The 12,812-nt window shown below is 35.8% G+C and overlaps 1 protein-coding gene across 1 annotated transcript in view; it reads right to left on the reverse strand.

The window, feature by feature from the left end:
• Positions 1 to 12,812, reverse strand: part of LOC150081819 (RIMS-binding protein 2-like) — a 1,020,459-nt gene that overhangs the window by 515,923 nt on the left and 491,724 nt on the right. Inside the window, exon 14 of the mRNA XM_090380329.1 lies at positions 2,047 to 2,151. Coding sequence (XP_090236455.1) covers positions 2,047 to 2,151 — 105 coding nt within the window. The remainder of the gene's footprint in view (positions 1 to 2,046; positions 2,152 to 12,812) is intronic.

Below are 12,812 nucleotides of genomic sequence, written 5' to 3' on the forward strand. Positions count from 1 at the left end.
ACATAGTTATCAAGATTCCAGTTTTTCGTTTTCGTTGTGTTTTATTTCTACATAAGGTTGGTGGAAAACATTTAAAACTACAATATGAATATACCCAACTTCGGAGGCCTGTTTGAGAATTATTCAAAATCTAGTTTGGACTGATTAATAACTGCTTTACAATTGTTGTGAGCTTTGATGTATTCAGAAAATGAAACTGAAGAATTGGAAACAAGTCAATTAAGATATGCAACATTCTTCTCTTGAACAGCCTTAGCACATTTGTTGGAAAACCAAGGTTTAAATAAAGGGTGAGCTTTTAAAGTGGAGTGTGGAATAAAGGATTCCATTCCTAGAAGAATAATTTTACTGACACGACCTGAGCTAATGTTGACATCAGAAGTTTTGATACAGTAATCCGACCAAGGAAAAGAAGAAAAGAAATCTCGCAGGTCATCCCATTTTGCATTCTTGTAATATCTCTGGCTGAAAGTGATGGATCCCCATCTCATCCTCGGCTACAAACCTTGTAAGGAAATTTGCTGAATCTGCTTGAAAATGATGAAAATGTTCACTTGACTTGACAACTTGTGTGTGTGTGTGTGTGTGTGTGTGTGTGTGTGTGTGTGTGTGTGTGTGTGTGTGTGTGTGTGTGTGTGTGTGTGTGTGTGTGTGTGATCTGCTGTCAACTGGTTTGATCTGGTGTCATCAAGATGGAGGCCCCATCATGCTGACACCTTTTTCATAGTGACAACTTCTGTTATTAGGTGGTACACACATTCAGATCGGATACCCAAGATGGTGGCTATGTACTGAACCATCACTTGTTAATCACTCTTCACCACATTATTGATGATGGAGGTTGCAGGTCTTCCACAGTGTCAGCTGCCTTCCAGGCTCTACCATCCTTATTTAAATTCTGCTGCCCATTTCTTATACATGGAATAGGAAGGGGCACTCTCCCCCAGAGTTGTAAACATACCCTCATGAATTGTCTTTAGCATTAGTCCCTTTTTTCACAAACATTGGATGACAGCAGCATGCAACTAATTTTGTCCATTTTTCCTCATTCCCACAACTTTGTTAACTTCTGGACATGAAATTAAAGAAAAAAGACATTGAAACTGCGTGACACTTGGTGGGTTACTATTTGAAGTGTAATACATTAAGTACAGAATTTTTAACACTGTACCACTACTCAGCCCACAAAGTTTTCAAATGCCCCTCGTATAATTGGATAGATTTTATCTACCCACGGTCCTTCTTTCATATTTAGTTTCAAAAACTTCTCTCTTCCACTTTCCTCTTAGTTATCACAAAATCATTTAAATCCTGTAACAATTTAATATCCTTCTAGCATTCCGATCCCTAAACAATTACTTATGTGTGTATGCAGATGCAAATACCTATTCAGTTTGTCAGCAAGCTGTACAATCATCAACAGTCAATCCACTAATAACTAGTGGACTGACGTGATTCATACCCTTCTTTACAGTGTTTACATAAGTGAAGAAGTCTCTGATGCTTTTTTTTTTTTGCATTCTCTGCCAAAGAATTCTTGTAATCTGCCTTAGCTTGACTAACCCGATTAGTGACTTGACTGAAGACTATATCTACTCTAGGCTTCTGTATCACCTAATAATTTATATGCATCCATTGTATTAGTAGTAGTAGTAAAGGCATGTGATGCAAGAAAGCAAGCTTATGTAGCATCAGCCAAAAAAAAAAAAAAAAAAAAAAATTGTCCAGTTCCTCCTTGAATTATTTAAGCTATCAACTTCTGCTACAGATGAAAGTTTCTTACAGCAATCAACTACCCATTGGCTAAAGGCAAATTTGCACACATCTCAAGTGATTACCCCTCATATACAATGGATATCTACAAATAAGTCATTTCTATATTTAATGGAGAACATGAATTAAATAATTCTCTATCAATATACCTTATAATGAATAAAATACATTCTTAAAGCCAAATACTATGTTTGAGGGAAAGCAAATATGTATTTTTCAACTCTATATAGTTTAGTATGAAAACATTAAAAAAAAAAATCATTTTTTCCTTGCCTCTTTCATAGACTTCTCTTTCTTTCTCTGCATCAGAAAAATTGTCTTCTTCCACTTCATCTATATCATTAAGATCAATGTAGTCATTCATACGATGATAATCCTCTTAAAACAATAGAAAGGGAAAAAATATCAAATATCGGATGTCAAATTGTAGCCATAACTCTTTGTAAACAATTTAAAGGGAAAATTATTGTATTTAAAATAACTGTAAGAATCAAGCAATCCATTAAATAAATTTAACCTAAGCTGTTGTAGCATGTGTAAATTCCTAAAGGCAAATTTCAGGATATGATCAATTATTTTAATGAATTTAAGTAAAATGAGAAACAGAAATGGGTAAAGAGTAGAAACATGCAGTAGTATAATTTATGGAAATTCCATACATTTTCTAAGTTAAAGAAATCTAACATATACCTATTTGTTAAATGACTACATAGACTCAAATTTAATAGCAATAAGAAATTTCTATAATTATTTGATAACTACATAAATTGTTGCAGTTGTTGAATTTTAGATGAATCAGCTTTTAGACCATACTGATCCATTGTATACACTGATCCATTACACGATGTAGAAACGTGAGTTCATGGACTGATTTGCAAGTTGTGAGGCTGAAAAACTCAGAAGGGGAAAATCTCACAGGGAAAATCTTTACTTCCCTGCTGAGATTTGCTAATGCCAACCCCACTGAAGAGACCTTTAGAATAAATTCCAGACATTGATGGGATTCTAACCCTTAAAATGAGTGACAAGTGGTGAAACCAATATACTGTCAAAGATGACATATATATATATATAGGGAATTTTAGTTAAAAGGGTCTATCTTGCTTAATTTTAGGTTTATGTTACATGTCATCGCCTGTATTTGAAAACTTGAATTTTTTTTAAATTTGATATTAAAATTGGACTAAATATTATTGTTTAGATTTTATAGTTTCTAAATTTAAATCTTGCCTAATCAAATGGATTTTATCCCAGTGGGAAAGCTGCCTCACTTTAATCTAAAAAAGTCATCAGTGTACTTCTTAAACAAATGTAAACAGATTTTAATTGAAGCAAAAACGCATGCACATGCTATCGTAAAGGATGGCATGCACAAAATGTTCACACATTTGTATCATTAATTAAAACTAAACTATTAGTTGAATTTGGTTTAAAGTTTGGAGTAATGTGCAGTAGTTCATGAAAAATTTACTAGAGAGCTGCGGCACTTTACTGGTTTGTGAATCCCGAATGTTCTAATCGGTAAGAAAAATAATGGCAAAGTTGTGTCTCACAAACAAGCAGAATGCTAAAGTCATGCTTTTGTGCCAAAACAAAACGTGTAACAGCTGCAAGCGAGGATTTTTTTTTCCTTAATCTTACTAGGCACTTTCAAAAAAATACTCTGTTTACCACAATAGTTTGAAGAGGAAAGGATATCTAAAGAACAAAAATGATCTTGTTATTCTATATACAGCCAGAAAATGTTGAAACCCTATGAACTTCAAAGCAGCTTTTGAAAAGCTGGTGATCAGGGAAGAGGATTTTGGCCAAAATAGGTTCTGGACAAAAAGAGGAGGAAAACAGCAGATTTGGACACAGGTATAAATTTTCAAAGACCATATTGCACTAAAAATTAAATTTGCATAAAGATAAACAAGCACATTAAAAAAATTTGAAATGAAAGCACTTCACTTGTATTCTGAAGCATGTAACATATATAAGCAAGCCATCAATCCATTCAAACAACCTTAAACTCACCTTAATCAGATCTCCTCACAGGTGCGCAGTCTGGAGAGCGGAAATCATTCTTCGTAAGAGTGCCCCTTTTTCCCCCTATTTCCCCAATTTTGTTCACTAATCTTATTGTTCTACTCTGCAGATCCATATCCTTCCTAAAATGCAGCACATAGACCTGTATGCAATACTCAAGATATGGCCTAACCATTGTCTTATACAGCAAAATATTTTATTATTTTATTGAATTATTTTAATAAAGTTTCAATCAGTGTAATCAAACTGTTTTAAAGAAATTTGTTTTAATATGAAAAAGTTTGATAAACTAGAAGTATGCTATTACCCATACCTATAATGGGGAAAAATGGATAATATATTGTAATGAGTAAAGTTTAAATAGGAAGAGAAATTAACTGATGATCGCTCTCTCATCTCCTGAAATACAGGTTCCAAATAAATTCAGATGTAATTTTAATACAGAATTTCCTGTGCCCAACTTGTATTTCCCCCCTCCATTTATTACAATTTCACTGTCAGCACCAGCTGTTATGAAACTAACTTCAAATAACTTCCCCATCAGTTAGTTGTCCAATAACAGTTATTTTCAGGAATTATTTTCATATACATAAATCATCCAGTAATATAAAATAATATGAAGTAATTTCTAATAATAAAGTAATATAAGTAGAAAGGAAATATCTATTTTTATATGATATAAAAACGGCAAGGGAAATGAAAGTTATGAAATAAAACATAGGATATGGAAGCTATATTGATAAGACAAAAGCAATCTTTAAAAAGAATGTACAGTAAAATATAAGATTGTAGAGCAAAAAGAGTGCAGTATTCAATAAATGGTTTGCCAAGCCCAGAAAAATGCTAGAAAAGTAGAAAGGATGAAAAGAAGAAAATTAATTCTAATGCCAAAATAAAAGGATAATTACAGTCAATAATTCTTATACCTGTCCAGTATTAGGCCTAGTGGCCTGTTACGGTCTCTCTCCATCTTTGCAAGGGTCTGCCTCTGTCTCTCCTCCTTGGGATTTGTAGTTTAGTATCTCTTTCGGATAGCATCCATCCTCCATTCTTTCTACATGCTGGATCCATCTGTTTCTGTATGAGTCAATATAATTCAGTAATGAGGTTGTCTGTAGTTCTGACAGGATGTCTTGATTTCTTTTCCTGTCAAGTCTGGTACAGCTTGCGGTTCTGTGCATGAAATGCATTTCTGTACGTCAACCTCCTCCTATCCCCTTTGCTCACTGTCCATGCCTCAGAGCCATAGGTTAGGATCTGGTGAGGGTGTTATGTATCCGTGTCCTTGTTTTCTTATGAACCAGATTAGATTTGAAAATATGGTTTATAGTTTTAGTAATTCCTATGTAATTATATATTTTTTGCTCAATATCATTTTCTTTTTCATATGACAGGTAGTATCCTAGGTATTTGAAAGTGTTAACTTGTCCAATAATATTATTCTCAATGCAGATCTTGCTTCTTATTGGATCTCTTTCCTTAAATGCCATCACTTTTGTCTTTGAAGAGGAGATTTTCCATATTAAATGATTTTACTATTTTGTTTAGTAAAATTTTTTGTTCTATTATCCTAATAGAAGACAATGAGTTCTCATTGTCTTCTATTAGGACTGGGTCATCAGCAAAAAGTAGTGTATCCATTCTTGCTTTGTGGCTAATTTCAAAGCCACAAAGCAAGAATGGATACACTTAGAGATTTTCCTTCTTAGAGATTTTCCTCCATTCTCTCCACAGTCAATAGTTAAATTGCATAAATCACATATAATTTAATGGTTCACACTGCATTAATGTACAAGGAAGGTTGAGATTCAAATGATGTTGGCCAAACCAACAATAGACAGGCCTTTTCTTTTTATTTTTTTTCTTTTGTTGTTGTTGTATTAATGTGTTTTGTTGTAATACATCCTCATCCTTTAGATCTTGCAAATTCACGACGTTCTGTAATTTTTCCCATTTAAAAGGAGGGCTAAATATTAACCCTGCTTTTAAATGAATTTGGGTCCAATCATTTATGCCTGATTTACTCAATTTAATTATTTGCTTGTAATTCAATTTAATTTTAGTATTAGAAATAATTTTCATCTTCTATATTCTTTTATGTCCTCCTCCTTTCATCCATCCTACTTTTGTAGCATCTTCCAGCCTTGGCAACCAAAGTACTGAGCATTGCGCTGTTTTCCCTAATACATTCTTGTTAAACTACTTTGCACTACAGATTTAATTTCCATATTCTTTGTTTTATTTGAAGTTCTTACTTATATCCACACTATATAGATTTTTTCCTTTCTACTTATATTGCTTTATATTATCAAATGATATTATCAAATATCATGGAGAAGCACAATGCAGTTTCTAACTGCATTATGCTTCTCCATGCATATTGTGACACTTCCACATACTATCAGTTGCCCTTCATTGTGTCTTTGTTCTATGCAGATGTTGCTCTATTAAATTTTGCTTTAAATACAGAATTGAAAAATTTTACTGTACGTCAGCACTGCAATACATCTAGTCATTCTAGAAAAACAAGTTGCATGTAATCTCTTCCTGAGATGGTGTGAAAAACACTACACAGGAAAATAGTGCCTTTGGCTATGACTGCCATATTCAATTTATTCATTTTAAATACAACTTATGTTTAAAAAAAATTTTCAATTTAGAATATGCAAAGATACATAATTTCGTACTTGTCCCATGATTCTGAAATTAGTAATAGTAGTAACAGGAGCCTCTGATACAAGAAAGCAAGCTTATGTAGCATTAGCAAAAAAAAAAAAAAAAAAACAATTTCACACATCCATTCCCTCTAAATGTTTGTCCAGTTGCTCCTTGAATTTATTTAAGCTATCAACTTCCACAATGATGGATGGAAGTTTTCTCCAGCAATCAACTACCTGCTGGCTAAAGGCAAATTTCCACACATCTATTATTGTGCCAATAAAATCAATCAATCAATCAACCACATATCTATTCTATAACTGTCTTTCATCAATTTGAATTTATGGCCCCTCGGGTTCCTAATCTGCGGAAGAGGAAGAATCTCATCAGAATCGAGCCTACTCAACCCATTCAAGGCCTTATACACCTCAATCAGATCACCTCGCAAGTGAATCTGTGAGCTTTAGTAACCAAAACATTTCTTTCTTGTAAAGCTAAAGAAAGTATTGATATCTCTGTTAGAATGTTGTTTATTGAAAACTATACGATATTATTGAAAACTATAGGCTGCTAATCGAGGTCAAAATATTCTTCCTATTTAAATTTCTATTTATTCAGATATATTATTTAATTCTCTCTTATGTTTTTATTTTTATAGGAAAACCCAAAACACAAGAGGTATTAGAACCTATAGTACTTACTACCATGCATGGGTTGGCAATTTAGAAGACGAAAAAAGATATTTGTTGACATTAGACTTGAACTTCTGTAGATTGTAATTTTCAGGAAATATGTAAGAAGGAAGGTTGTTCCAGAAAACAGCAGTTGAATGAATAAACGAGGAAGATGAAAAGTTGGTTCTGTGAGTATGAAGATGGACAGTCTTTTTTTTTTTTTTTGGTAGTTGTCAGTGCATCGGCTTCTGTGGCCATAGTGCACCTCCCAATGTTTTTGCAGTACTTTGATCCAAGCTCGAGGCAGGATTCGAACCCGTGACCTTTGGGTTGCCAGGCAGGCACTTTACCCACCTGGCTAGCCCGGTCGGGGATGGACAGTCAGTAGATGTAGTAGTAGTGGCATGTGATGCAAGAAAGCAAGTGAATGAGCTTAGGCAGCATCATCCAAAAAAAAAAAAAAAAAACAAATCACACCATTCCTCCAAATGCCTGTCCAGTTCCTCCTTAAATTTATTTAACCTATCAACTTCCACAATGACAGATGGAAGTTTGTTCCAGCAATTAACCACCCGATCGCTAAAGGCAAATTTCCGCACATCTATTCTATATCTGTCTTTTCTTAATTTGAATTTATGCCCCCTTAGGTTCGTAATCTGAAGAAGTGGAAGGATTCCATCAGAATTCAGTGTGCTCAACCCATTCAAGGCCTTATACACCTCAATCAGATCACCGCGTAGGTGCGTAGACTGCAGCCACTGCAATTTGCAGACTTAAGCCTCTCTTGGTAAGAGGATCCCTTCAATCCCCCACCAATCTTGTTGCCCTTCTCTGTACACACTCAAGCAAATCTACATCCTTCCTAAAATGAGGCCTTCACACTTATATGCAGTACTCAAGACATGGCCTGACCATTGCCTTATAGAGAGGGACAATCATCTCCTTTTCCCTGCTGGCAAAATTCCTATATATCATTGACAAATCCTCATGACCTGGCCTGGCAGTTGCTCAGAAAACTTCACATCTGACTGCACAATTACTCCCAGGTCTTTTTCATTTTCTACCACCTTAAGTGTAGTACCACACAGTTGGTATGTTTCTCTGGCGTTACTTCTACCCATATGCAGTACTTTGCATTTGTCAAAGTTAAACTTCAGTTGCCACTTCTTAGCCCATTTGCCCAAATTATCTAGATCCTGTTGCAGTAGCACACACTGCCATTACTGTCATTAACAACCCTGCCAACCTTTGTATCATCTGCAAACTTCGACACTAAGTCTGATATACCTTCATCAATATCCTTGATAAATATACAAAACAACAGAGGACCCAACACCGAACCCTGTGGGACTCCAATAAGAACATTAGTCCACGAAGAGCAGCACCCATTAATTACCACCCTCTGTCTTCTCCCAGTCAACCATCCTTTTATCTATTGTAGCAACTTACCCTTAATACCATTCTGCTCTAATTTGTACAATAGTCTTCCATGCGCAACAGTTTCAAAAGATTTCCTGAAATCCAAATATATGGTATCAAAATTATTTTTTGCATCCAGTTCCTTTGTAACCACATCATAATATCTTATCAAATTTGTCAGACAAGACTTTCCCTTAACAAACCCATGCTGTGTCTGAATTATTGCTGCAGTCTTGTCTAGATGATCCTGCAATGCATCTTTAACCAGTGACTCCATTATTTTACCTGGAACAGAAGTTAAACTAACTGGTCTGTAATTACTCGTGTCACCCTTCAACCCCCCTTCGTGAATTGGGGATACATTTGCACATCTCCAGTCCGTGGGGACCTCCCCTGAGTCCAAGGACGCTCTCATAATTATGGCTAAGGGTTTGCTTAGTTGCTTTGCCGCCTCCTTTAATATAACTGGATAGATCCCATCCACCCCAGATTCCTTTCTTATGTTTAACTTCAACAATTTCTTCTCCACTTTGCTCTCAGTTATTACAAAATCATTAAGCACCCTGCTACAATTTGATAACCTTCTGCCATTTTCAAACCTTAACAACTTCTCATGTGTGAATGTAGATGCAGAATACTCATTCAGTTTGTTTGCTATCTGAGCAGGATCATCAACAGTCGAACCATCGATATCAAGTGGACCAATCAGATTCATCCCCTTCCTTTTAGAGTTTATATAAGTAAAGAAATCCTTGCTGTTTTTCTTAGCAACTTTTGCCAAAGATTTCTCGTAATCTGGCTTCGCCTGCCTAACCTCCTTTGTGACCTGATTACAGACTAGCTTATATCTGCCATAGGCTTCTGAGTCGCTTGATAATTTATATGCATCCCATGCATTTTTCTTCTCTGTCACGAGTCTCATTTGTTCATTTGATAACCATTTAGGCCTAAACCTTAAACAATACTTCTTAATAGGTATGAAACTTTTAGTAGCATCCACGATTAATTCCTTGAATGCTTCCCACTTAGAATTTACTGTTGATAACATCGTCAGTTGATCCCACTGTACAGAATTTAAAAACTGTCTGAGACCACTGTACTCACCTTTATGGAAGCAAAAACCCTTTCCTTTACTCCTGATGGTAATTATATCTTTAAGTAAATGCCAAGTCAGTACACTATGATTACTGCCACCTAGTGGTTCCTTTATCTGGAAATTCTTAATACACGAATGATCACTGCTGATAATCAGATCAGAGGTATTATCCTCTCTGGTTGCCTCTCGAACATGCTGCTGCAGATAACAATCATTCAATAAATCCACAAAAGTCTTACTAGTGTGTGAGTGACCAACCCACAAGTTCCAGTCAATATATGGGAAGTTAAAATCCCCCATTATAAGACATTCTGATTTACTAGCCCACTCTATTTCTCTGTACAATTGTTCATTGTACTCATTTGAGTCATTAGGCCCATTACACACTCCTACTCTTATTTTTGCTTTCGCAGTGCTTATGTCACATCAAGCTGAGTCAACAGTGCACTGTTCATCTATATCAACTGGATGCACTTCTTTTGATTTTATGTTTTTCTTAATTAACAGCATAACACGTCCTCCATTCCTATTCTGTCTATCATTTCTGAAGACTTTGTACTCCCCAAATTCCAGTTCTGCATTCCTTATATCTGTGTGATACCACGTCTCTGCTATCCCAACAATATCTGCCTTTGATATCTTGACCAACACTTCAAATTCATCAAATTTGTTTACTATACTTCTAGCACTGGTATATATGCAAATATACATGTACCTATCCTTATTATTAGTTACCCTATCACATCCCATATACCCACCTGTTTCACAATGACTGGCATCAGTCCCTGAAACCCCCAGCACCCCTCGCTCCAGGTCGCTACTTATTCTAATAGAAGTTGTGCAAGAATCACCTTCACCTCTGCCTGCTGCTACATTTAACCTTTTAGTCTGTGAATCCCCCCAAGCTAGCAGTTTTCCGACCCACCTAACACTGCCTCGATAGCATCAGCAAATATTCTTGCACCCTTTCTATTTAAGTGTATCCCATCCCTGTAGAAACAATCTCTCCTGTTAAGAAGCACAGACCATGCTGAAAAAAATTCTACCCCTTGAGCCTTGCACATTCCCTCCAGGGCAGAATTGATTGACAAGGCTCTCATCATGTATTCCCTCCTATCGTGTCTGGGCAGAATTGTAGACACTTTCAAATTTAACTCTGACTCACGACATTTTTGCAACACTGACCTGTACTTGTTAAGTAGATCTACAGATCTCCTACTCTTAATGTCATTGGTGCCAACATGTACAACAATACCACCTTCTGTGCCCTTAAAAGATGATATATGCTTTACAATGTCATCAACTTTTGCCTCTTGCAGACATACCCTAGTCCTGTTCCATCTATCCTTTTTACACAATTTATTTCCCGTCTCCCTGACAATAGAGTCACCAACAATAACTAGTTCCTTTGGGACCAGCGCATTCTGCATTGGAGATTGCCGCTGTGTTGCCTGATGCTCAGTAGTGAGCTCTGGCATTGAGTTGGGCAGCTGAGAGCTTGATGGGCCCCTCATATTAATTTCTTCAAGGGCATCTACCCTTCACCTCAAGCTCTCATAGACGCCCAGTAGAACGCTGAGTTGATGCCTAATTTCTAGACACACTCTCTGCACCTGGGACACACAAAGACATCCTCCTTGGCTAGATCATGATCTGTTCCGGAGAGTTTGGCAAACATTTCACAAGTTGCACATTTTTTTAGGCTGTGATGCATTGGAGAATTGTCCCCCTCAGTTCGCCCCCAAGTCACAGCACTCTTCCCACTTTGTGCCCGTTGCTTTGCTGCTCTAGTCTCAGGCGTGAAATTTTAATTTAATAAGATCAATAAATTTAATTAATTAATTGTCAATACTATGCTATCTAATAGAATCCTAAATGCAGTGATGCATATTACGCTATATAATTATACGTTAGAGCTGCCTAGTTATACAATTAAAAATTTGAATTCCCTACTACTATATACAAAAACAATGGCTGCAAGATTCGAACGAAATCACGGTTTTACGTATATTAAGTAGTAATCTACAAAAACTCTTTATCTAAATTAAAAATAAAAATAACCAGTGTAACAATAAGACTACGTATAAAGTACAATATAAAATAACAATTAGGTAAATAAAAGGCAAACACTTATCGCTTTTTCGGAGCCTGTAAATTGCAATTGCTAATGACCTTGCAGAGATTGTTCACTTACCTACCAGAATACTGGACAATCCTAACATGCTTGATTTTTTTTCCTCACAAACAACCCTTCTAAGTACACCACCACTAGCCAGATGTTGGCTGGTGGTGGCACATGTTTGGACTGTTTTGAAAGAGAGAGAGTGGGAATTATAGAAGCCAATTCAGAAGAACAGTGCCCATGGAAGTATCTGCAGAAAAGTCATGCAGCAGAAACAGTACGTCTATGAGACAGAGAGTGGAGAGACTCTGTTAGAGATGATCATTAATTAACCTAACTGCCCTCTTCTCAGTGGAATCTAGAAGCCTGAGAGAGGTTTAAATTGTAAAAATACCCAATCTAATTTCAGTTAACAACTATAAGAATATTTCAAAGATGGCTAAAACTCCAGCTGAGCAAAATCGAGAGAATTATGAAAGAATAAAAGCTTCAAAGCCACCGAAGAAGCCTCCTCTGTTGACAATAGAATGAATTCTAAAACATAGAGAATGAAAAAAAAAAAAAAATGTAGACTTTAATAAAATCTGCTTCTAAAGATTTTGATCAACATCAACTTCTCATCAAGAAGCTAGACATCAACATCACAAAATTATTTTCAAGAACTTCCTGAAGATTTCAATCCAGATTTCAGTGTTCAAATGAAGTTGTGGGGGTTGTTCTTGGTTATTTGGGGGGGGGGTATTATTGTTTTCTTGGTTGCCCTAATTTTCTTTATATTTTAATTATTATAATTTATCCCCTTTTTTATATGTATATCCCCGTAGTCCAATCCTCCCACTTAGCATCTGACTTGTTTGTTCTCAGAAGATTACCAGACCCAAAGGGGACCCCAATTATTTTAGGTATTTTTCCACCGGATTGGCTGAGGTTCGGAATGACAGACTCCAACACATGAATGTAAAATAAAACAATGTTTATTTACATATCTTACAGAAATTAGCAATAGTATTTGGTCAAACTATATTTGGCTGGTGACTTG

The sequence above is a fragment of the Mastigoproctus giganteus genome, chromosome 8 (genome assembly GCF_048544385.1).
Source record: "Mastigoproctus giganteus isolate SK-2022 chromosome 8, ASM4854438v1, whole genome shotgun sequence".
NCBI classification, from domain to species: domain Eukaryota; kingdom Metazoa; phylum Arthropoda; class Arachnida; order Uropygi; family Thelyphonidae; genus Mastigoproctus; species Mastigoproctus giganteus.